The 22,781-nt window shown below is 48.4% G+C and overlaps 1 protein-coding gene across 1 annotated transcript in view; it reads right to left on the reverse strand.

Moving 5' to 3' along the window:
- TOX2 (TOX high mobility group box family member 2) overlaps positions 1 to 22,543 on the reverse strand; it is a 153,808-nt gene extending 131,265 nt beyond the window's left edge. Inside the window, exon 1 of the mRNA XM_074920466.1 lies at positions 22,374 to 22,543. Coding sequence (XP_074776567.1) covers positions 22,374 to 22,475 — 102 coding nt within the window. The 5' untranslated portion in view covers positions 22,476 to 22,543. The remainder of the gene's footprint in view (positions 1 to 22,373) is intronic.
- Between the last annotated feature and the right edge of the window lie 238 nt (positions 22,544 to 22,781).

Here is a 22,781-nt window from a genome sequence, read left to right on the forward strand (position 1 = left end):
GGACAGACCCTTCTCCACAAGACTGCCTCCGCTCAGGCCATGCAGTGTGGGGACAAGACTGAATTATACTCTACAGGAAATATTGAGAAATCCAGTCTCTTTGGTAAAGTGATCCTTCCTAAGCATGAAAACCACACACCCATGATTGATGGAGTGGCTACGCTTTCAAACAGTTAGCTCATGCAGACAATCCCAAAAGCCAGAAACAGAGCCCATAAATGAGCACATACAACTGTCTGCAGAGACAAGGGTTAACAATCTTATCTAGGGTCACCAGAAGAAATTCCAAGTAAAACCCACAGCACGCAGATTTCCTGCTTTCTAACCCAATGCCCTATTTATACCTCTCTTTCTTCACAATGCCAGTGACAGCTTTTTCCTCACTTACAGGCATGTTTCCTGCTTTTTGAGTTGTGACTTTCATTTGTAGCTCATTTCCATAACCTCAGAAATATAGTTTCAATGGAAGTGTTAAATGTACTGATAAATTCTTCGTGAATCTTAAAGTTATTGGCAAAGAGAATGGGGGCAATTTACCCTGTACCAGCCAATTGAAAATTATATATTTCAAAATCCTTTAACGGAACGCAGCAAGGTTTATCTCTGACTGATAAGGTAACGCCTTGCTGCTGGTGAGACAAATAACAGAGCCCATTTCCAAAAAACAAAGTCCCCAATATGATGGCAAATAGGCTCATCTGTGCACAGTGACCTTCACAGTCTTCAGTCTTTATCGCAGAGTACAGCAACTAATTCCATAATCATGTGCGGGCGCTGCCCCGGAGCAGCACCCAAACAGCCCTTGGTGCTAACTTTTCCATCTCTCTGTCTGATCAGGCTGCACTTTGATTAACAAAGTATTTATCTGTGTGCTCCTTGCATGTTGACCAGGCACACGGCATGGTCCTGCTATACACCTCCTATTTCTCTATTTAGAAAAGCAAGAGAGAGAAAGAAAGAAAAAAAAAAAAAAAAAAAGGAAAGAGAAAAGACAGCATCATCTTACCCTCCCTGCCAGAGCACAAGCATCTTCAAAAACATTGTCTGAACAAGTTGCACTAAATAATTAGGACACATGGGGGGACTAAAAGTAAAGAAAGACTAAAGCACAGATCTGCTGCAACGTTTCCACCTTACTGGAGTTAGAAACAAGTAGCGTATTCTGGCATCAGACCTGCCTACAAACAAAATGGTATGGACAGGAGATAGGTGGGGAAAAAGAAAACCCACAAAAGTCATCATGACTTATGTTAGAATTGGAAGGTCAGACATGGAAAAAGAAATGAGAGAGATGGGATCCACCTTGCAGAAACGCAGGGGATGCTGCCTAGGAGAGGCAGGAACGCAGGGGGTGGGGGGGCCCAACTTGAAGTACAGATGAAGTTAAGGAAATGTGGTTTTAGATTCACTAGCAGGAAAAGTGTCCAGCTAGGAAACACCATCAGAGTACAGCCTGTCTCCCCTGGAGGGGACACAGGGAAGGAGAAACCAGGGACTGAGGCATTTGAAATGAGATTAAGTGCCCGAAGCACCCGTTAGGAGCTGCTCGCAGCAGCCCAGGCTGACGGATCCGAGAGGACCGTGCCACCTCCTCCTCCAATCATTCTAACATTGGATGCAAGTCATTCACAATCACTCACGAACAGCAGCGCCCCGACAAGAAAAGCCACAAGCACACAAGGTACTGCTTGTGTGACGCGTCCTCCCGACGCAGCAAGGCCAGAGCAAGGGGCACGAACCCCGCAGCAAGTCAGCTGCTCAGCCTCACTCATCCTTCTTCAAAGCTTTCAGAGGTTATAAACACACAAACACTCATCACAGCCATGCATCACCTAGACCAAAACAGTGTTATTTCAAAAATTAAATTGAAAATGTTAACATGAACCAGAGGGGCGAGGGAACAGGACTGGACAAATAAAGCAACCATCTGACCCCAGCAGAGCTGCTTCCAGCTCCTGTTCTCCTACAGGAACACACGCAGCTCTCTGCCCCATATAAAATATTTGTGCATCCTACATAATTTAGAACCCTATTAAATAACTTGACTCCCGTATTTTTCATAGCAGCAAATTCCATGAATTTTGCATTGAATAAAAATTTAGCAATCATAGCAGTTGCTAATTTCTGTGCTGTGCTCAGAGCAGCCTTTCACTTCCCCATAATGATTTTAAAACATTATCCTGCTGTTTCCTTTTTTCTAAGCGTGGCATTGAAGAGCTCTGCAAACTATTTGAATAGCACTGCTCTGAAAAAAATAATTCTGTAAGGGAGAAAAAATTAAATTCAATCATCACTCTACCCTCTGTGAACTGTGAAAGTCTTGGGAACATGAAAAGGTGCTTTCCAAAGGATGTTAAGCATTCAAAAGATTAGACTGCAATGTGCAATTAAATGTGTTCCACAAACCTTTGTCAGAGTACCCAAAACCTTACTTCGGCATGAACTTAAAATCCTCCCACTGGGAGCTTGTTCAAGTGTCTTACTTTAAACCTGTACTTCAGATATTCCATACCTTTCACTTTTATAATTCTTCAACATATGCTAACACTGGCAGAGTTAATAGTAACTGACTAATTTTAAACCCGATGATTACTGGAGCTGATTTATATAGTAGCTTCACTTCACAATACTGCGAATCATGCACGCGGTAATTGCCAAGTTCAATTTTAGCTCTGTCATACTGAAGCATTAGTTTTTATGCCTCAGCTGTTGCCTCCTCCATGCTATAGAGGTAAGTTGATAATGCAGTAGGTTTTGCTGTTAAATATCATAATATTATGATACCCCGTGTCAGATTCTTGCAAGCTTTGTGAGCTATGCATCATCTATTAACTAAATACTTTATTAAAGGAATGGTTTGAAAAGGTTTCTATTCTAATTTAGCTCAGAACACTGAATACTGGAGGGGAAAAAAAATAATGTAATGATTTAATTCACCACCAAAAGTGACTTGGTGCAGAGAAGCACTCACCACCATCAAGGCTCTGTGGCAGGAGCTGCAAAGGGATCAAACTGAAGCCTGTAAGCAAATACCCTCCAGGAGAGGCCCCTCACCCTGGCCTTGGGCTGCAGCCTCATGACACCCCTAGAAGCAGTGGCAGGAGCTGTTTTACCTCCAACACCAGGAGCTTTGGGCCTGCGGGGCACCGTCTGTGTCCAACAGCAGGTAACATCTCGACCAAAGCATGGACATCTCGGGGCAACCTTCCCTCCCGTCCCTGCAGATGCAGCTGGCAGGACTCATGGAGCAAAGGTGGGACAGGCAGAGAGGAAAGGGTAGAGGAGATGGGAGAAACCAGACACCCCTCGCTACCAAGAGACAGAGCTCCACAGCCCAGGGATGAGCTGCTCTTGAAAGAGGAATGGAACAACGCTGCCGCACTGCTGCTGCAGCCTCCCAGCTGAATCCATATACACATCTGGCATTACCAATAAACTCTTAATAGCACTTAAATTCACTCATCTCTTCAGCTTCATGTTTTAATTTTAATTTTTTTAAATTAATTCCTCTCATACCAAGTTTAACAAATGTGGGCAAACTGGAACCGCTGCCTTTTCCCATTCACGCATGCCATTGACGCCTAAGATCAATGAAGATGGTTATGTGAACTGAAGTCCCCAAGTATCAGAGAAGGCTTCCTGTCATTGAAGGATGCCCAAGGCACAGCCCTGGGGATGGAGACTGGGTACCCCCCTGCCGAGGGGGAATTCTCCATCAGGTGCAGATGGGCAGAGGAGCAGGACGTCTTCGGGGTCCAGAGCTGATCCCTGCAATCCTTTGAAAGCAGCACAATGCAACAGAAAAGTGTCTTCACACCTACACACTTAAGCCTGTTGGACAGTCTGCATTCATTTTAACTCCTTCCTCTCCTCCATGGCTCCCTCATCCCCAAGCAGATGCAGACACCCCAACCCAAGCCACACCTACGTGCTGGTCCCTGTTGGGGACCAGGGGACCCATCTCTGATGTCACCGCCCAGCAGGCACTTAGCCATTCACCAGATCAGGGAAATTGCCTCTATCAGCGTTACCCTTCCCACAGAAACTCCAGCTTTTACATACACACAACAGACATGCAATTCATTATATTCACCAACAAGGTGGATCTCACTCCAGCTCAGAAGTTTGCTGCTTAGGAACTCAGCAAAACCTGTGCAGTGGTTCAATGGTCACCTCTCCTATTGACTCTTTCATCATTGTAGCAAGGGAGCATGGGAATGGATAAGCTCCTCTTTTACCATTTCTTTTCCCCAGTTTTCCAGGAGGAAAAGAAACAAGATGACATGCTAAACAGGGAGCATTCTGCAAGCCTGGAGAGCTGCAGCTACACTCCAGCTTGGCTTAGAGCAGTGCCCGTGGCTCCCGTACCACAGGCAGCCACGCGCTCTCTGGGGCGTTTTGTAGAAGAAGGTGGGACATTTCACACAGAGAGAAAGGGGAAGGAAGAATGTGAAAATTTCACCATGTGGTTACCGGTAGGAAGGAATAGGATTGATGAATTTTTCAGCTTTCATGATTTTGGTAAAACCATAAACCACGTGCCTCATGCTGCAGGAGAATATATCACAAATTAACTGACCACAGTGCCCAAGGAATTCAGAAGTGGATTGACTCTTTGACCTGTGAAGTCCCATTTTTGCAACCCACCAAGGATGTCTGACTAGTCCTACTTGTTTTAGAGCCTCTTCTGAAATCAGTGCTGCTGGAATGCAGCTGCCTGATGCAAACTGCTGGTGGCTGAATCAGACTCAGCATGGCATAGCTGTAGGATGCTGATGGCATCTATGTCTCCAGAGGTCTTCTGGAACCAAAGGTGAGTTTAAACCAGACTTTCTCACTTGCATCACCCCTGCGCTTTCTTACAATCATCTAATAATTTCCCAGAGTGCAAACTCTCCATCAGAGTGAAGGAAGACGCCACAGCCCAGCAGCAATCTCACCAAGCACATGACTTGCAAGAACAATGACTGTCCCAGCAGCAGGCCAGGGAACACCAGTCTCGTGTTGGACACTGGCCTCGCACAGCACACAGTCCAGCTCCAGACTCAGGTACCACATACCAGACATGCTGGTAATGCAAAACCTGCAGCACTGAGATTCTTCTAAAAAATAATCCTGGGAAGAAACTCTCTGGTAGCAATGTAATTCTTCTCTCCCTTATATACACACATATACACACTCCATCCATCTTTGCTATTTTTCTGAGGGACCATCCTTATGTTTGCTCAGTAGAACCCTTCTCAGCTGGGGCCTCAAAACTCTGCTGGACAACACGTAGTTGCAATAATACCCAACCCCAATTTCTGCAGTCTCCTAAATTTAAACGAAGCCGTGTACCCACATCAGCCACAAAGGAAGCCAGCAGAGCTGTCTGTCCCCTTTGCTCATGCAGAGCTGGGACTCTCCATTGCCACCACCATGCACTTGCCTGCAAAGCAGTCAGGGAGGGTTGCACCCTGTGGGCACATCCTTGCCACATACAAAAGGGCTGGAGCTTTGCAGAGCACTTTTACCACCTGTAGTTTCATGGCTTCACACCAGCTATGAGCTCTGTTTCAGTTTTGGATGGAGAAAGGGCATTGCCACATCCAGCACTGGAAACCTTTGTCGCAGGGGGAGGCTGCACAACAGGAGGCCAGACCTGTGCGAGCAGCACATCACACACAGCCCTTCAGAGAAAACACCTCCCGTCCACAGTCAGGAACTAACCCCTCCAGAAGGATAACCAAGTCATCCTCACCTGTGTTTTACAATTCAATGATGAACTAACCGCAGCATTAAGCTTAAAATAAAAATGTTGGCATCTTTGCACAAAGAGATCTTGACTTCTCTTTCTAATGCATTTAGCTGCTTTTAAAGTGTCACTTATGGCACTGGAAACAAAAACAAATAAAAAAAATGTCCTCATTATTCTATGTGAAAGGCAAAGAGACAAGCAGGTGGCCTTGACTGCGTAAGTCTCTTACCACACTGTTATGTTACTAAACTGAACATTTACACAGCTCTGAAAAATTGTTTGCAATGGGCATGTAGACAGCAGAGCTACCAGATGTTGTTCTCCTAATACTCACTGTACTGCATCATTGGATACTGCTTGAAAACCAACCTGTGCCAAGTTTTCAGAGGCCTCAGCTCACTTCCTATGTGTGCACCTGCAGTTCTGGTGAGCTGGAGCCTGGACGCAGCTCGGTCCTGGGTGCACAGAAGCCTTTTGCGCTCAGGCTGTGCATGCAGATGGGCTGCTGTTCGTGCAAGCCACCTCGCTCGCCCCAGAGCTATTTATGCAATTACTGACACATGCACACAGCATCAGCAGCAGCACTTTCCTACTGCATCCCATCACATGCTGTCAGACTTTGGTATAGTTAGAAAAAAAAAAAAAAGAAAAATGAGAAACCCCACAAACTGCAAGTATAAGTTGTTCAGATGAGAAAATAAAAGGTATTTCACCAAAGTCTATTTACTCATGTGCTGACATATCAAGAGGCTACACTTAAAGCATTTAAAACTTTCTTGACTCCCTCCACATCTCGTTAGCAGTGCTGCCCCCCCTCCACACTGCCCAGTGCCTTCCAGTTTCAGATGTAAGTGCTTTAACCAATTCACTGGGGCGAGATGCCGCTTCACTGAGGTAAGTGAAGGGAGGAGGGAAGAGAAGGAGCATGAAGAATTACATCAAGAACCAGCCCCCAGAGACCTGTCTGCAATGCACATCCCCACATCAAGCTGTCAGCTCCCAGCATTCAGCCCCACTGGGGTTTATTTGCTCCAGAGGAGGAATTCATTTTGCATTCAACTAATGTAACCCCAAAGTGCTTTAAAACAATATTCCTCTAATAGAGACGTTACAACAGCCATTATTTTTCTGTTTAGAGTTAATCTAAGCAAATACAAAGGTAACTATTTTAAACAAACTACCATCATCACAAAAAATGGATACCAAATATTCTCCTCCACCAAACGGTGAATTTAACTTTATTTTTTGCTCTTCTTGAAGGAGACACATTCATTGGCAAACATCAGCTTGAGCAGCAACATAAAGAAACTAGAAAACACTTCCCTCAAAATCCTCTTGTTTAATGACAGTTAAGGAAACTCTGTTTAATAATATATTGAATTTCAAGCTCTCTTTCCCCTTACTTTCCAGAAAAGTGTATATTCCAAACACCGACTGGGGAAAAAAAACAAAGTTATTTCTAAATTATTCCCAAGTATTACATTCTTGAAAGTAGTCCTAGTGATCTGTGACTTACCATTGGGCTTCATTTTTCCTACCCATCCCATCAGTATCTATAATGATTGGGAGGGGTCTGCATCCAGTGCAATAGCTGTATAAATCCAAAGCAACTCAGAGGAAGCAAACAGATTCACTCCACAGGGAGAAAGCCTGATCCTTGTATCCTCCATGCCATGATACCACTTGTCCAGACCATCTCTGACTTCAGTCCTATTTTACAGAGCCTGGAACTTCAGGATAAGTGCACCTGGCCCAGGCTAACATTAACACAGTTCTCTTTCATAGGATGTACAAGTCATCAAATTACAGGGAGTGAAGAGCCCCACAGCAGCAGCCAACTTTCACTGGATTCCCTTAACAGCTGCAGCCTAACAGGCTTTGAAGTGTGCAGACACATCAGACACTCAGCAGCTGTCTCCTGCACCTCCAGTTACCACATATTTATTGAGCAATTACTGTGAATTCGTATGTTGGGTCCTCCATGCTCTGAGGTTCCCCAGGCTTCCAAGTCAGGCTCTGCATGAGCACATTTGATCTCTTCGGTCAAAAAGGTCCGTAAGCAACTTTACATTCATCCAGGTGATTTTTAAATGTCAGCTTTGCTACACAACATGAAGATACCTGCTGCTTATAGGCTCACCTTCTCTGAAGCACCCCAAAGCTGCCACTGCTACTACTTTAGTGGTTATTTCTTTGCAGGGAACCTCAGCTGAAGTGGGCACAGGTCTGCAGGTGGTACAAACCCTGAGGTGGCCGAGCCACTCTGCAGCTCTCTTGCAGTCCCAGGGTGAGGGCTCCAAACAGGTGCAGGTGTGAGCTCCTCTTTTCCAAAAGCCAAAAAATCCAAATTCACTTTGCACAAAGCTTTTTTCCCCCTCTACCTCACCATCTCCCGTGGATGCCACGGGCAGTGCAGATCTCCAGCAGCAAAAAACCTGCCGTGCGCTGCTCTAGTTTATAAAGCTCTTTTGGGGTGAAGGCTCCACTGCTGCACCCCTGTCCTCCCAGTGGGTCTTTTTGGTTCTCAAGAACTTAATTTGACTATGCACAACACAGAGAAGAAGTAGTGAAGACTATTACAATTTCTCCCACCCCCAGGGCAGTTGTCTGTGCTGCTGCTGAGCCTTGTGCTGGTTATATCCTTGGAATAGCTGCAGAGCCGTGCTCTCTCCGGCAGCCCCAGCAGGATGCTCAGCACAGGGTGCTACATATTGCTGGCGCAAGTCACAGCACTGGTCCTTGGCCCAAATGGCAACACCGCAGGTCTCTGCTCCTCTGAAGGCAACCTTTTTGATACTGGGACACCTCATAGGAGCACGGACTGGAGTCCTGCCATCCTTGTGCTGGTGCTGTAGGATTCATGCAGATATACCAAAAGGTCCAACAGCTGCTGGAGGCTGCCAAGAACATCCTCTTTAACCTCCAGTCCCACTGCAGTGCCACCACAGAATAAAAATAGTGGCCAGGACACCAACGCAGCTTTGGCTGAACCTAGCCCCTGCACACCAATGCATAGCTGTACCTATTACACTTCAACCCTAGGTTGAGAGATGGCATTTTTCTGCTGCAACTGAAGCGACACATGAACATGGCATCTGGCACATGCAGGTCAGTTCTTGCAGAGCATCTCTCAGCCGTGCTGCAGTGCAGCAGGAGCACTGAGGCCAGTTTCCCCCAGCCGAGGTGCCAGTCCTGGCATCCTTTAATTCTGTGGCAGTGTGGATTAACTGGACACCGTGACAGGAATAGATGTACATCTATCTTAAGCTTTCATCAACCTTATAAAGGTTAATTCATCAGCCTTTTGGCTCCAGAAGCAAGTCCTGCCTTCATTTACACCTCTGCAGATTCAACGGGCCCAGAGGAGGTTTCAGAGATGTAACCTGGGTAAATTTTATCAATGAATTCAAATCTTGAGATAAATCAGGAGGAATGGATTTACCCTAATACTCTCCAAACATTCATCAGCATCACCTGACAGCTCAGCAGGATTTAATCTCTTTTTAATCTCTCAAAAACAGAGGAATATATGGGGAAGAGGTTGGGCACACAGCAATGGTGGATCCCTCTTTTTTTCTTTTCTTTTTAAAAAAAAAAAAATAATCCTGACTGCCAAATCACATTAAACAGCACTTGGAAATTCATTAAGATCTTTGCTAGTATCACCTTCCAGGTAAACAACCAGTTGTCACCAAGGCAGCGTGCACGCTTCAGAGGAGGGACCACGCTCTGGCATAGAAGAGGCGCCCATCCAGCAGCCTCTGCAGAACACAGTATCTCCATGAAGATGCTCCAGGAGCTCGAATCCCATGGGCTGGCTTGGGGCAAGCACGGGACCACACGGGCAGGCTTTGCCCTGGGCCGTGGGCAGTGATGGGGCAGAGATGCAGCAAGCCACCTTTTGGTGCTAGCAGGGAACCACACATCTGCCAGCGCTGCTGCAAACCCAACAGCAGAAACACAGACCACGGTGCCAAAAAACCAAGCTCTGCTCTGCAGGTACTATGCTCTACAAACAGCTTAAATCCCAGCCCTGGGTGACTTACAGGGTGTTTTCATGCCTCCCACTAAAATTACCAGCGACAACAGCAAGACTGGCTCAGGTGGCTGTGGATGTCACGGCCGGTGGCATCCCACCCCCTGTGGCTACTGAGCCAAGGGGACTCCCAGTACAACATGCCTGATGGCAGCGGAGTCAGCGTGGGGGCGAATCTGATCCAGCGCGCTTAGGAGCGCCCAGATTAGAGTGTTAGCGTGTGATTCTAGGTTTACATAACACCACCGAATGATTTTGGCAGAAACAATTGGTATTAGCAAGGAAAACGAAGCATCAGGAACAGCCCACGGAGCAAAGAGACACCTCACACAGCAGCCCCCAGGCGAAAAAAAAAACAACAAACCAAACAAAAAACAACCCAAACCCCAACAAATGCAACAGAAGTAACGCGTGGACAACAGGCAAGGAAGAAGGGAAATCTCAGCAAAGAGAAATGAAACCCGAATCGCAGCTGAGATGAGCAGAGAATTAAGCATCCCTTTTCCACCTCCTTCCCAACCCTGTCGGACTAAGCTTTCTGGTTTATTGAGGCACTCCAGTCAAGCCTGCACCACTGAAACACAGTGAAGGGAAAACCGTCTCACACAGGGCTCCAAGCTGTGAGGTCTGAGCAGCTCCTGCCGCGCTGCCTCTGGCCCGCAGACGCTAATTGCGGAGCTCAGCGATGCCTGGGCAGGGACCCAAGGCGCTCATCGCCTTGGCAGACCTGCCCTGCAGAGCCGGGCTCTGCCACTGCATCCGGCAAAGCACCCACAGCTACAGGCGTCGTGCTCGGAAGTGTTCAATCGCGCAAGCTTCACACTGTAATTTTTAAGCCAAATCAGCCTGGATGTTGCTGGGTTAGTAGTACTGGATGTCACGTTTAGCCCCAAACAAATACAGCAGAAACCCCAAAGAAGGCAGGATCTCCCCCTTGGCCTTTCTAGGGGCTACAGCTCTGGCCAAAGGGATGAGGCCACCAGTTTCAGGCAGCCCCTGTCCTGCTGTACATGCCACACGGCCCCTGGGAGTGTCTGTGATGTGCACACCCATGCTCTGAGAGCAGGACAGCAACCACCAGCCCTATTTCACAGCATCTGAGGACATCTGGTCCCTCAGCACTCCAGCTTGGTGACCTAGTGAAGGAAAGAGACACAGCAGCTCTTCATAAACCTCTGGGTCCTGCAGCTTCTTGCTATAACTGCGCTACGCAAGGAGGCAGCCTGCTCTTGAGACCTTTTTTTGCCAAGTACAGGATCCCTTCCAAGCTGGCGCCATCCCCATGCTCATGGCACGATGACAGTGACACAAGCTAAATCCTCAGATTCAGCAGCATACTCTTTCTGCCTCTGAAATACTCAAGATTTCCAACTCTGGGGGCAAATGAGAAGCCCCAGTTCAGTTTCAGAACATCATAACACAATTGCACAGGACAAGAGGATGCTGAAATTCACATTTCTTTGACAACTGACTCAGAGCAGTGCTTTCCTGCAAATGGGACCTGGACCTATGGCTCCACAGACAGCTGGTGGAGGGCAGCTCTGGATAGAAGGACTTAAAATGAATCAAACTTGGTCCAAATCAGAAATAAATATCCATCATAACTGTGGATTTACCTGTTATGCAAGCATCCTATTTTGATAATGACTATCACATCTTTACATTTAGATCCTACCTATATTCCCTGAAATTCAGTACTCGGTATCTGCTCTGGGAGCTTATACAGGAGGCAACAGCTATAGTTGAAATGGGGCATGTTCTTCTCCATCACATTCGTTTAATGTGCAGCACCTCACATTCAGGAACTGAGCCCTTAGATACTATCAACACCAAAATGAAAACAGGCTTTCAGTCCAGCTGCACACAGCAGGAATATTAAAGAGGGACTTAGCGTGACTCCAGCAACAGCCCACAGCCTCAGAGCAGGGACGCTGTGTGCACAGGGTGGCATCCCGCTGCCACCCAAGGCATGGGAAGGTGCAGGAGTGGGAGAAGTGGATGGTAATTTTGTATGAGGCTGCCCTTGTTTCCAGCTCTTCACTAATATCCTCTCAAACTTGCACACTGTGACCTTTCCAGCCAAAAAATAAAATAAATGAAACCCTGAACTCTAACAGGAATAGTAACACATGCAGGGGAAGAATGCCGGAGCCAGCTCTGGAGCCTGCAATCTGGATCCCTGCTTCTACAGAATGTGTTTCTAAATCTCAGTCAATACCGCATGTTTTCCAAGGAATGAGGCATTTCACATTTTATTAATTCTAACTAAAGCCCTTTTTATTACAAACTTCCTATTTAGCATTTGATTGCAGCGATCACCACTGAGACTCTCACTGTATCAGAGCAGAAAATCCATGGCTCGTAGTTGGTGTGGGCTGTATATTGATATTTTTCTCTCCTGCCATCTCAATCCCAGAAGGTGCTATTGGAATTATTTTAAATACACTTCCGTAAGTCCCTTCTAGGCTAAGCTATTCTATGATTTTAAACATGTATTTGTTTCATTTGCACTCTCACACAGATTTGGTACCCCACATCCACAGACGACTGAAGTTACGTATTGTTATTCTCACCAGGGTTTTGCCCCCCCAAAAGAAGGTCACTACATGCCAACCCCTTTATTTAAAGGGCTGCAAGTCTGTGAAGCTAAAAAGACCATTTCATTAATATTTTTCCTCTTTTCAAAGTCCAACTCTTAAGTGAAAATACTGATTTAATATAGTTTTCATAAAACGTACACTCTGCTCTGATTTAAATCAAATAATTAAATACTCCACATGTACCATTTGGCACAGCCACGACAGAACTATCTGGTTTGCAAACAGACTGCCACCCACAATTAATTTGCCACCTTGATACAGAAATGCAGGTTGTCAATTAATTAAAAAACACATGCCACTAGTCTTCAGTTCACTTTATGACCTGCAGTCTTTCCTCCTGGGCAGACTTTTTATCTTAAGGCGAAAAGAAAAATCAAACATAACTACCACCTAATAATGAAAACATGACTCTGATTTTCTTGGCATCTAATAAATGTTGTTCTCAGCTTTAACAGATTTATCAGGTTTAAAACCACCATGTCGCCAACATCCGTCTGGGGTAGAGGAGACCAGACCATAATTCCAGTGCAGGTTCCTAAATATACACAGAGGGAAGCCTGCGTGACCTCACTGTCTGGCTGCAGGGTTAGATCCATGGTGCTTGTTGGAAGGTTTTTTTTTCTCCTTTCAAGGGCTGTTTGATCTTCAATCAACAATGCTTATCAGTGGTAAAGTCTGCCAGCCATTCCCAAAAGTTTGATATTTTTAACAGCACATTCTTCTTCTCCTTTGAATGCTATTTAGAGACAAGATAATGCATCAGGGGAAAAGTTGCCTCCCTGGGTTTAACACGGACAAACAGAGCAGGATTCTACCAGGGCGAACACACATTTCCCTGTGCTACGAGCCCCAGCTTCTGTGGTTCATGTTTCCCTCCCAGTATTTCTGCTGCTTCTTTTTCAGATGATATCCAAATGCTTTTTTGTACTCATTGCATAAGCTAGGACAAACCAAAATAATTCCATTTCTTCCACATAAAACTTCTTCTAAAGTTTTCATAAGTTTAATTTTACAAAGTTTCTTTCCTTTTCGCTAAGAACTCCAGGGCACGCTGCCCCTCTTCTGACACTAGGGACTAGAAATCTAATTCTCTAAAAATACATCATTCTTCCACCGCAGGCACGCTGTGCTGACATGGCTCACTGTAACAACCTACTGTTCAAAGAAGCACCCATGAAAAATGAGAAACATGGAAGGGATCTAAACGGTTATTTTTTGATAGAGAAAAAAATTTACGTTTATTTTAGGGTTCAGTAACTGTAAAAAGACTTTTTATTTTGTTGCTTAACTCAGAGCTAGCCAGCAGCATCAGCCGGGGAGATCCGAAGGCCAGGAACACCTCTGTGGGTGCAGCAGTGCTGGGCTCGGATGAGCCATGTCGTCCTCCCCCCAGCTGCAGCATCCCAAAGGTCCCCGGGGTCCCAGCAGCATCTTCCCCATGGCATGAAGGAGAGGTGATGGTAGAGGGGGAATGAAACAGCTCATCACTGACCCAGAGATCAGCTTTTGGGGGAGAAAGGAGCTCAGCCCACACACTGCTAGGAACAGGACCGAGGTCCAGGAGCTCCCCACACGGACAGCATGCTGCTGTGAGCCCAGCACCACGGGGGGCCAAGCGCTCCGTTACCACCGCCGGCCTCAGCTCCCCCCCATGCAGGGTCATCCTTCACATTAAAACTGTTGCATTTGAGGGTTTTCAAATAGTTTAATAACTTCTAATGATCTGTACAGCTCTATCATCTTCACAGGGAGAAGGAGAAGATGCTCAGAGAATAAACCACTGGATAAATCACGCTGGAAAGGTGAAACTCTCTCAGGTATAAACATGGTCGATCCATATCTTTGGAAGAGAGAAGCCTTTCGGGGTGCCTCAGGCTCTGCTTGCACCTCTCCAGGGGCCTGGGTCTCCTGCAATAGATGCTCAGCACTGGGGATGGCTCAAATTATTCGTAAAAATAACCCCCAAATGCCTGGGGTACCTGGAAATGACCTCCTGTTTCTGGAGACAGAGACCTAGGCCAGTTCATACAGAGGTTAAAGAGCAGAGCCACAATACAGCCCTTACCTCCCAACCCTGACCACAGGCAAGCACAGGCTCCACCCTGCAAGCAGAAGGAGATGAAGAGGAAGATGAAGAGGCTTTCTCTGAAGCTGAAAGGGGAGGAGACGCATGGTGAACGGGCAGACAGCCAGGGAGAAAGGGGATGGAGCCTCCCTGATGAGTCCAGATGGGGATGGAAACTCTGAGTCATTGGTAGGTTTTGCGGGAAGAAAAACCTGCTGATGTGATCCAGCTAATCAGACACAGAAAGCACTCCTCACTGCCACCAAGGTGGAACAGGATCCACAGGGCTTGGGCAGCCCAGTTCCAGGGGAAAATACAACCTGGGTGACAGAGAAGACGGTGGCACGTCACCAGAAGCGAGGGTGCCACGTGCCAGTACAGCCGGTGCTTCTCGTCACCCCCGAGTCCGCGGTGCCAGGGCTGCCTGCTTTGGGGCAGGGGCCACCCCAGCCCTTCTCCGTAGGGCTGGTGGTTTCAGCCACGTGGAAGAGAAGATGCACATCGGGATGAGGAAAAGAGGCTCAGCGCGGAGCCACAGCAAGTTTTACCACCCACCCCATCTGAGAATAGGTCCCCATACTGCCACTCCCCTTTTCTGGCTCCTGCTAAGTTATGAGAACCTTAGAAACACAGAAAAACCAAAAAAAACCCAAACCCCAAACACCATAAGAGCAAGAGGCTGGGTTCTTAAACCAACAGAAAAAAAATTAATACACCTACATTTAAAACACTTGTGCAATCCAGCCTCCTGTGTCCAGGCTATAATTAGAGGTCAAGAAACTGCCTCAGACCAAGAGTCACCTAATTTCTGCAGATAAGGTTCCTCAGAAGCCGCGTGTGGCAACCAGCATAAACCGATGCTCAAATACTCTTTCCATAATAACAATTACTGGTCCAGGGCCCTAATTTAACACTTACCTAACAGTTACATTCGCCACAGAGCCGAAGTGAAATTGCACAGTCGTCAGGAAGAGATTTAATTATATCTGCAGAGGTCAACCAATCTATGCAAAAGATTACGGCGGAGGAGAGATATTCCGTGGCATAATGCAAAGATTTCGCCTGCAGGCGACACAGCAGCCAATGCCATTTTTCAAAGAAGAAATGGCATCCATCAGAACAAAACCACCAGAGGGAAACAATAGAAAGAAGAAGGGGGGATGCAGATGATTAAAATATTTAAATCCGGTCATATAAGTGCAAAAACAGGCAATTTAACACTGTTTTCAATCACACTTTTTTTTTTTCTTTTAGAAGTAGTTTGATTAGTGCTTGTTTCAGTAAGTTTTGTTGCAAGATTTCTCCCCCCTGCAGCTGAACTGTGCATCCCCAAGTATAAGCTTTAATTATATAAAAACGAGTGTGTAAAATCGTGAAGGTGGAACATTAGAGCTCAAACCTCCAATTAGGAGTTAATGGTATCAAAGCTGGAATGATGCTAACATTTTACCCTGACCTTAGAAATGCAGAATAAAATATAAAGAAGAGGCAGAGAAGGTGGTACCAACAGCTTCAGACAGAAGCCTTGCACTCACTGGATGGAAAATTGTCAGGGAAAACACATTAGCAGCACAATAACTTATTTTTAATGTAGAGCTGTTACGAAAACACAATTATATGCTTCGTTTATACTGAAAGATATAACCTAACTTATGGTAAAAGCATTTAGAGCTCATCTTGTAAAAAAAAACAAAACAGATGAGTGCAAAGGTAATAGGGAAAAACTGTGCACCTAGAGAGGATAACACTCGCCCACCACAGCACGCCCCAGCTCGGCCAGTCTGCATGCAGCGACTCCCACTCCTTGTGTCCAGCAGCGGAGAGATGCACAGTGAAGGCAGAATGAAAATAGAGATTTTTCTTCAAATGCTGCAGAAATAGAATATATGCAGAAATAGATGGTGACAACCACCACCAGGACAGGAGCGGGCAGTGCCCGTCCTTACAGCTAGCGAAAGCAGGGTCCTGAAAAGAGCTCTGCAAAGGTTACAGGTGCTCCCCCCACTGCCTGTGCTGCACAAGCTATAGGATGCTCCGGTCTGTTACAAGTAAAATACAATTTATCAGCAAAATGTCTTCTGCATTATGGATTTAAAACCAGATCCCAGTGCCTGTTGCAAGCTCAGAGGTATAAGTCCAGAGCTGTTCGTGGATTTACTCCATGGTTATGGCAGTGTAACACGCAATAGGCTATGGACCACTGATTTAGGGGACAATATTTATAATTAATTTGAAGCATCATAAATAAATCAGAGAAAGTTGCAAGATTTTGATCCTCAATTTTTGGTCTCTATGTTCCTCTGCTACAGGGATTTGCACAGATCAGGCCCTTGACAAGGTTATTCAGAACCAGCCCCAACACATTGTTATATACAAGTCAGACCAGTCTTCAAAATATCTCCCATTGTTCCAAAACCAACCAGATTAAAGCCCTTCCTCTGCACATACAGACAGAACAACAATTTCTGTGAATGGATGGACATTCATTATTTAGCTCCCAATCCCTGACTTAAAGCCCAAGGCAAAATGGAGCTTCAAACGCCTTCCGCCATGCAACCCATCAAAGATTGCTCTGGAGAACACAGGGCTGTCCCACTGAGTAGCTCAAACACTTTTCAGAGGAAGCCCTTGCCCATATTCAGGGCCTAAAAAAAAAAATCCACATTTGCAAATCAACAGGAGCTGCCTGCCAAATGAGAATAAAATAGGCCCCAAATGAAAAATCTGCTGGACTTTGTTCTCCATCCAAAATCCTCCATCTCCAAAGAAAGATTTATGTTACTTCAAAACAGAGTTGGCTTAGAAAGTAGAAAGGAAAAGAATATATTTTATCTTCCAGACTGGCAAAGCAGTTCTGGAATGATGAAAAAGGGACCGTGTTTATCACTGCAATGTACAATTTATGGTAAAAGTCAAAACAAAACAAGAATGTTCCACAGAAATGCATTCACTACATCGACCTGGGCTCATACCAGCAGCTCAGATCCCATTTCTGAAGGGTTCTTAAAAGAAGAGAGCGTTGGTTGCAGATTAATACTCATCTCATGACTAGTAGATTTTAATTATCCATAATTTACGATGGTGTATTGGTGAAATAGTTTTTGTCAATTTATCAGCCTAAAAGGCAACACACAGGGCGTGTCTGGAGATGCAAAGCCACAGAGCCCTATTTAGGGAGATGTGGGACAAGTTTTAATGGTGCTGTTGAATCCTACAGAAACGCTACAGGCTTAACAGGGCTCCCCAGCACACACCTCCCATTAACTGCCAGAAATGCTGGAGGTTCCTGAGGACCACGGGCACTCCCAGTGTCACAGCTGTGTGTTTGCTCTGCAAGGGGTTTGTATTCCCAGGCTGGGTCCTCCTCCTCCCCATCAATCACTGCCCTAAGTGGATATTAGGCATCATGCTAACCAAGTCTGATCATCAAAACACCAGAAGCAACTAAGAAGAATTTATATTTAAATTTATTTCTGCAGGAAGAATAGAGAGATGTTAATTCACTCCCTAAATTTGCCCCTAGGGAGTAGGATCACTCTTTGTGCACCACAGCACAGCATCGCTGCTTACACTGGGTGAAAGACCATGTGGTGCTGTGCTCAGGCAGGATTCCTGCCATACACCTCCCTCGCAAAAGCAATTTTGCCTGGGCTAAGAAGAAAAAACTCCCTCCTGTACTTTGTGGGCCCACACAATTTAAGATCTGGGAAAATCCTTCCATGCTGGTGTATCAGCCAGCATACCAGATCCTGTTGCTAAAGCCCTGCGAAGAGCAGAATGAGCCCCTGTGTTACTAAACTGTATGATTTAATTATCGTGAAATACAGATGCAAAGAGTCTCTCTAGAGTTTAAGTGGGAAAAATCTCCAAATTTTCAGAAAGTAACCGGAGTGATGTGAAAATACTCGACCAGAGACCAACAATCCGCTCATGTGGTGCGGGAACATGCTGCCTCTGCCCCGCAACACCATCACAACACCCAGGCAGCAGCAAGACACCGAGAAAGCCCCACTTCCCCGGTAATGGAGCAGGAGTGGGGCCTGCAGCAGGTACCAGTGCCCCTGGAAAAGGCCAGGGAGACAGAAAAAGGGGCTTTAGACCAAGATTTAAAAGAGAAATCCAAAACAGAGGTAGATGCTCCTTTCAGCAGGGCTCAGGTGACCGATGGCAGAGACAGGTATCAGTCTGGATGAGGGCTCCTTGCAGAGATGGTACCACCTTCAGTGAACCTCTCCGGTCCCTCGCAGCTGCTCTGCAGACTCAACCTAACGCACAAGTGGCGTTTCTTCCGTGCAGTCCCAACGATGGAGCAAGTCCTGGATCTGGCCCTTGGGAAGGAGGCGAGGGGCCAGCACCCCGGCGTGGGAAACAGTTGTTGCAGCGTGCCCTAGAGAGGCTGCTGGGCAGCGCCGGGAAGGTGTTGCTCCTTATCACACTTGTACGTTGAGCTGAGCCCAGTGCAACCCTAAAAATCCTGCTAAGGAGCACCAGTCCTCCAAGCTGTGAGCAGCAGCTCCCCGGGCACTGGGAAGTTTGGGTTGGCTCTGTTTCCCAGTGGCTGCAGCAAGCTGCTCCACATGGGATCACCTGTGATGGAGACAGGTTTATATGGGGAGCCCTTTTTCCCCTGCTTCAATGCTACCAGCACGCCCAATGCACAGAAACTCCTCACCAAATGCAGTCAGCAGAGAGGAAGGCTCCTTCTCACCCTGCCTGCCAGGGCAGGAGGGACCCTGTTCTCCACCCATGGGCATCTAGCCCGTTCCTCCCCACTGAGTCCCTCTCGGTGACCAGCCCTTCAAGGGAAAACAGGGACGCTCCAGAAGCGGTTAAAGAAAACATGGAAATGCCCCCCCTCTGGGGGGGGCCTCAGCTGAACGTATGCTCCCATTTCATTATCCCTCTAAACATCCCTTGTCCTTTTAAAAATGGAAATGCTGATGTGCAATAGGCACCTCTGTAGCTGCAAAGAGAAACTGTGGCTTACTGCAGCACACAGATGAGATCGGAGACCTCACGGTAACAATATCATGTTCAGTAAGTGCACAAAACAATTACATTAACATTTCAGGATGCTTTGGGCTAAAGCACATCTACCCAGCAAGCTCATTGGCAATGGGTGTGCAGGCAGAGCTCTGCTGTGCTCTCAGCAAGTTATTTATACACAGTGACACTGCACACTCCCTTCCAGCTTCTCTGCCTCTCCCCTAAATAAATAAATAAATACAGCAGCTCTTGGGGGGGAAAAAAAAAGCCAAACCCGAACAAAGCTGTTTTAAATCGAAGGACTTTAAAGCCCCTCCATAAACTGAACAAAGCAGGAAGACAGCAAAGAGACTATAAGTGCTCCTTGCCTAGGTCCTTCCTAGAGATGGATTTCATCTGGGATACCTGCATGTGATAACAGGAGAACTTCTGATTTTTCCAGTCCACCCTCTCCTTCTCTGTAGCTTTTTTAAGTGGAAATGTTTTGAGGCAGATACTATTTTAGCCCAGCTCTGGGCTGAGCCACTAGCACTGGACAGGAACGATGGGGCTGGGACTGGTGTGAGTTTTTGGAGTTTCCCGGAGGGTCCCATGCAGCTCCAGGAAGCGGGTGTGCTCAGGCAGCGCTCTCTGTAGCAGGCACAAGGTACCAGGGTGCAGGTGGTGATCCTCAGCCGCACAGCACCCCACACCGGCCCGAGAAGTTCTCCAAAGCAAGGCATACCTCCGCCCGCTCCGCACTGGGCCACGTTTTGATGCCGAAGTTACAACAGTTACACCTGCATTCGGCCAGGAAAACAAAGTCACCCATTTCATCTCTGGCTTCGTTCCAGCAGCCTCATCCCACAGAGAAATGTGCACCGCTGTGCACAAGCAAACGATATTTGAGAACTCGGAAAAGAAAAGAAGAAAAAATAATAACAAGAGAGCCCTGAATATCAGAAAAGGGTAAGTCACTTCCTTTCTTCCTCCCACTGCCTTAAGATCCTCCGTAGCAGCGACAACAGCAGCATCTGGTGGCAGTGGGCAGCACCCGGGGTCCCCTCCAGGGTCCCATCCTCCCTGGCAGCACCAGCACCCAAACGCACCCGCTCGCTCTCCCGGGCTGCGCTCCCTGGAGAGCCAAGCATCGCCCCAAGAGGCGATTTCCTCCAGCCTCCCCGTGCCGCGCCACAGCCAGGACCCGTGGATCAGCTGCGACCGCCTAATCCGGGACTAATCGCAGGGATTCAGGCCACGGATGAGCTGAGGACGACGTGGGGCCCCGCGCACCCCAAGGCTCCGGCGGGCGCTGCTGGGGGGGTGCGGGGACCGCGCAGCCCCGCGGCAAAGGCCTGTAGCATTGCTCGACGACTGCCAGCCCCAGCTCCCGCACGAACTGCCAGGAGACAAACTAAATCATGTTCACATCTAAGAACTTCTTGGTAAAATCGAGTTCCTAAAGCCAGCGGGATCTGGGGGTTGCCGCGGTTCCCCGTGGCACGCGCTCACATGACCCAGACTTCCAGCTTTTGCACACTTTTTCACAAAACAGCAGGCGCTGCAGTGGCACGGATGACCTGCTCCCAGGTGACCCTGCTGTCGTTAGTGTGTTAAAAGCATATTTAGCATTTTAAGAGCAACGGCAATGATAATAAAACAGTTTGAAACTACCGGTACGTGGATACAGAAGAAATCGATTTGTTTCCTTTCAGCATAATCAGGCATCTCAAAATAAATGAGAATTATTGGGTTTGCTACAACTTAATAAAAAGAGATAAATAACCCAAATAACAGAGAACAGTTAAATACATATATTGATACATAGAGATTAATTTGCTGCATCTGGGAAGCCACACAGGTTTCCGTCGGCTTGTTTCTGAAGAGTTTGATCCCGAAGTATCACAGCAGCGAGACGAGCCGAGGGCACCCTGAGCTGCAGTGCCAGCGCAGGAGAGCATTTCCTCCCTTTATTAACTTTTTTCCATGCAATTACCCGAATTTGGCCCAGGAGGACGCAGCCAGGGTTCCGTCTCGGAGCTTATCGTGGGGATCCTCCCTCCCCCAGACGGGGCTCCTTCCTACGGCTTTGTTGCTGAACTATCAGCGCTCTTTGCCTCCACGCGGGGAAGGCGATACTCGCGGGGAGCTCTTTATCCCCAAGTACAGCATCTGGCCCCTGCACTTCGTCTTCTCTCGGATGAAGGAAATTTCCTACAGCCCCTCCGTCGCCTTCACCGATCCCGCGGCGGGTCCCTCTCCCGTTCCAGGGAGAAGGTGCTTTCCCTCGCCGCTCCTGCGAGCGGGGACGCTGCCGGCTGGGGAGCTCCCCTCGCCGCGCCGGGGGTCCCGGGGGTCCCGCTCCCCACCCCCGGGCTGGGTGCTGCCCTCGGCGGGAGCATCGCGGGGAGGTGGGGGGTGGAGGGGGGGGGGCCGGAGCTCCCGCTCGGGAGGCGCCAGCGACCCCAGCCCAAGCGGCTCGGCAGCCTCGGGAAGAAGGTGCAAAACAACCCAGCAAACAACAACCACCAAAAGTGCCCGACAACAACCACAACAAACCAAAACCCCACGTACGTCGGTTCGGGGCAAACGCTCCCGTAGGGAAAATATTAAATAAATCCTCCGCCCCAAACGGAGGCGGAAACGAAGAGCCCCAAAGCGCCGCGCTCACCCCTGAGCGTTTCTCCGCCGGGCGCAGCCGCGTCCAGCCCGCCCCGCCGAGCAGCGCCCGGGGCTCGGCGCCCCCCGCCCCGCCGGGGCTGCCCGGGGACCCGACGGCTCTCCCCGCTCCGCTTCCAGACCACTTTCAAAATTCCCTCCCGCAGCAGCCGGGCGCTGCCGGCACTTACTTTCCTTTCTTTAACATTCTCCCCCCCCCCGCGGAGAAGTTGTGGGACGCGCCGAGCGGAGCCTCCCGGACAGCCCCACCGGGCACCGCCGGCCCCCGCACACCCCCCCACGCCCCGGTACCTTGTTGCAGTGATAATAATCCAGCGGGCCGAGGCAAGTGGGGTCGGCGCCGGGCAGGGAGCCCACGGCGGTGGGGGCGGAGGGGTAAAACCTAACGTCCATGCCGGGGCTGCGGGCGGCGGCAGGCGGGGGCTCCAGCGGGCATGGACCCGGCTGCGGCGGCGGCGGTGCCTCTGGCGCGGGGGGCGGGGAGAGGGCGGGCGGCGGCGGCGGGGGGGCGGGCGGCGGCCCCCGGCCCGCCCCGCTCCGCACCGCCCCGCGCCGGGGCCGCTATTGTTCGCGGCGGGGCCGGGCGGCTCCCCCCGGCGGCAGGGCCGCCCCCGGCCCGCGGCCGGCACCGGCGGGGGCAGCGGGGCTGCAGCCCCCCGCTCCCCGCGGGCGGCCGGGCCGGGAGGGCAGCGGGTCCCG

The sequence above is a fragment of the Athene noctua genome, chromosome 16 (genome assembly GCF_965140245.1).
Source record: "Athene noctua chromosome 16, bAthNoc1.hap1.1, whole genome shotgun sequence".
Taxonomy (NCBI): domain Eukaryota; kingdom Metazoa; phylum Chordata; class Aves; order Strigiformes; family Strigidae; genus Athene; species Athene noctua.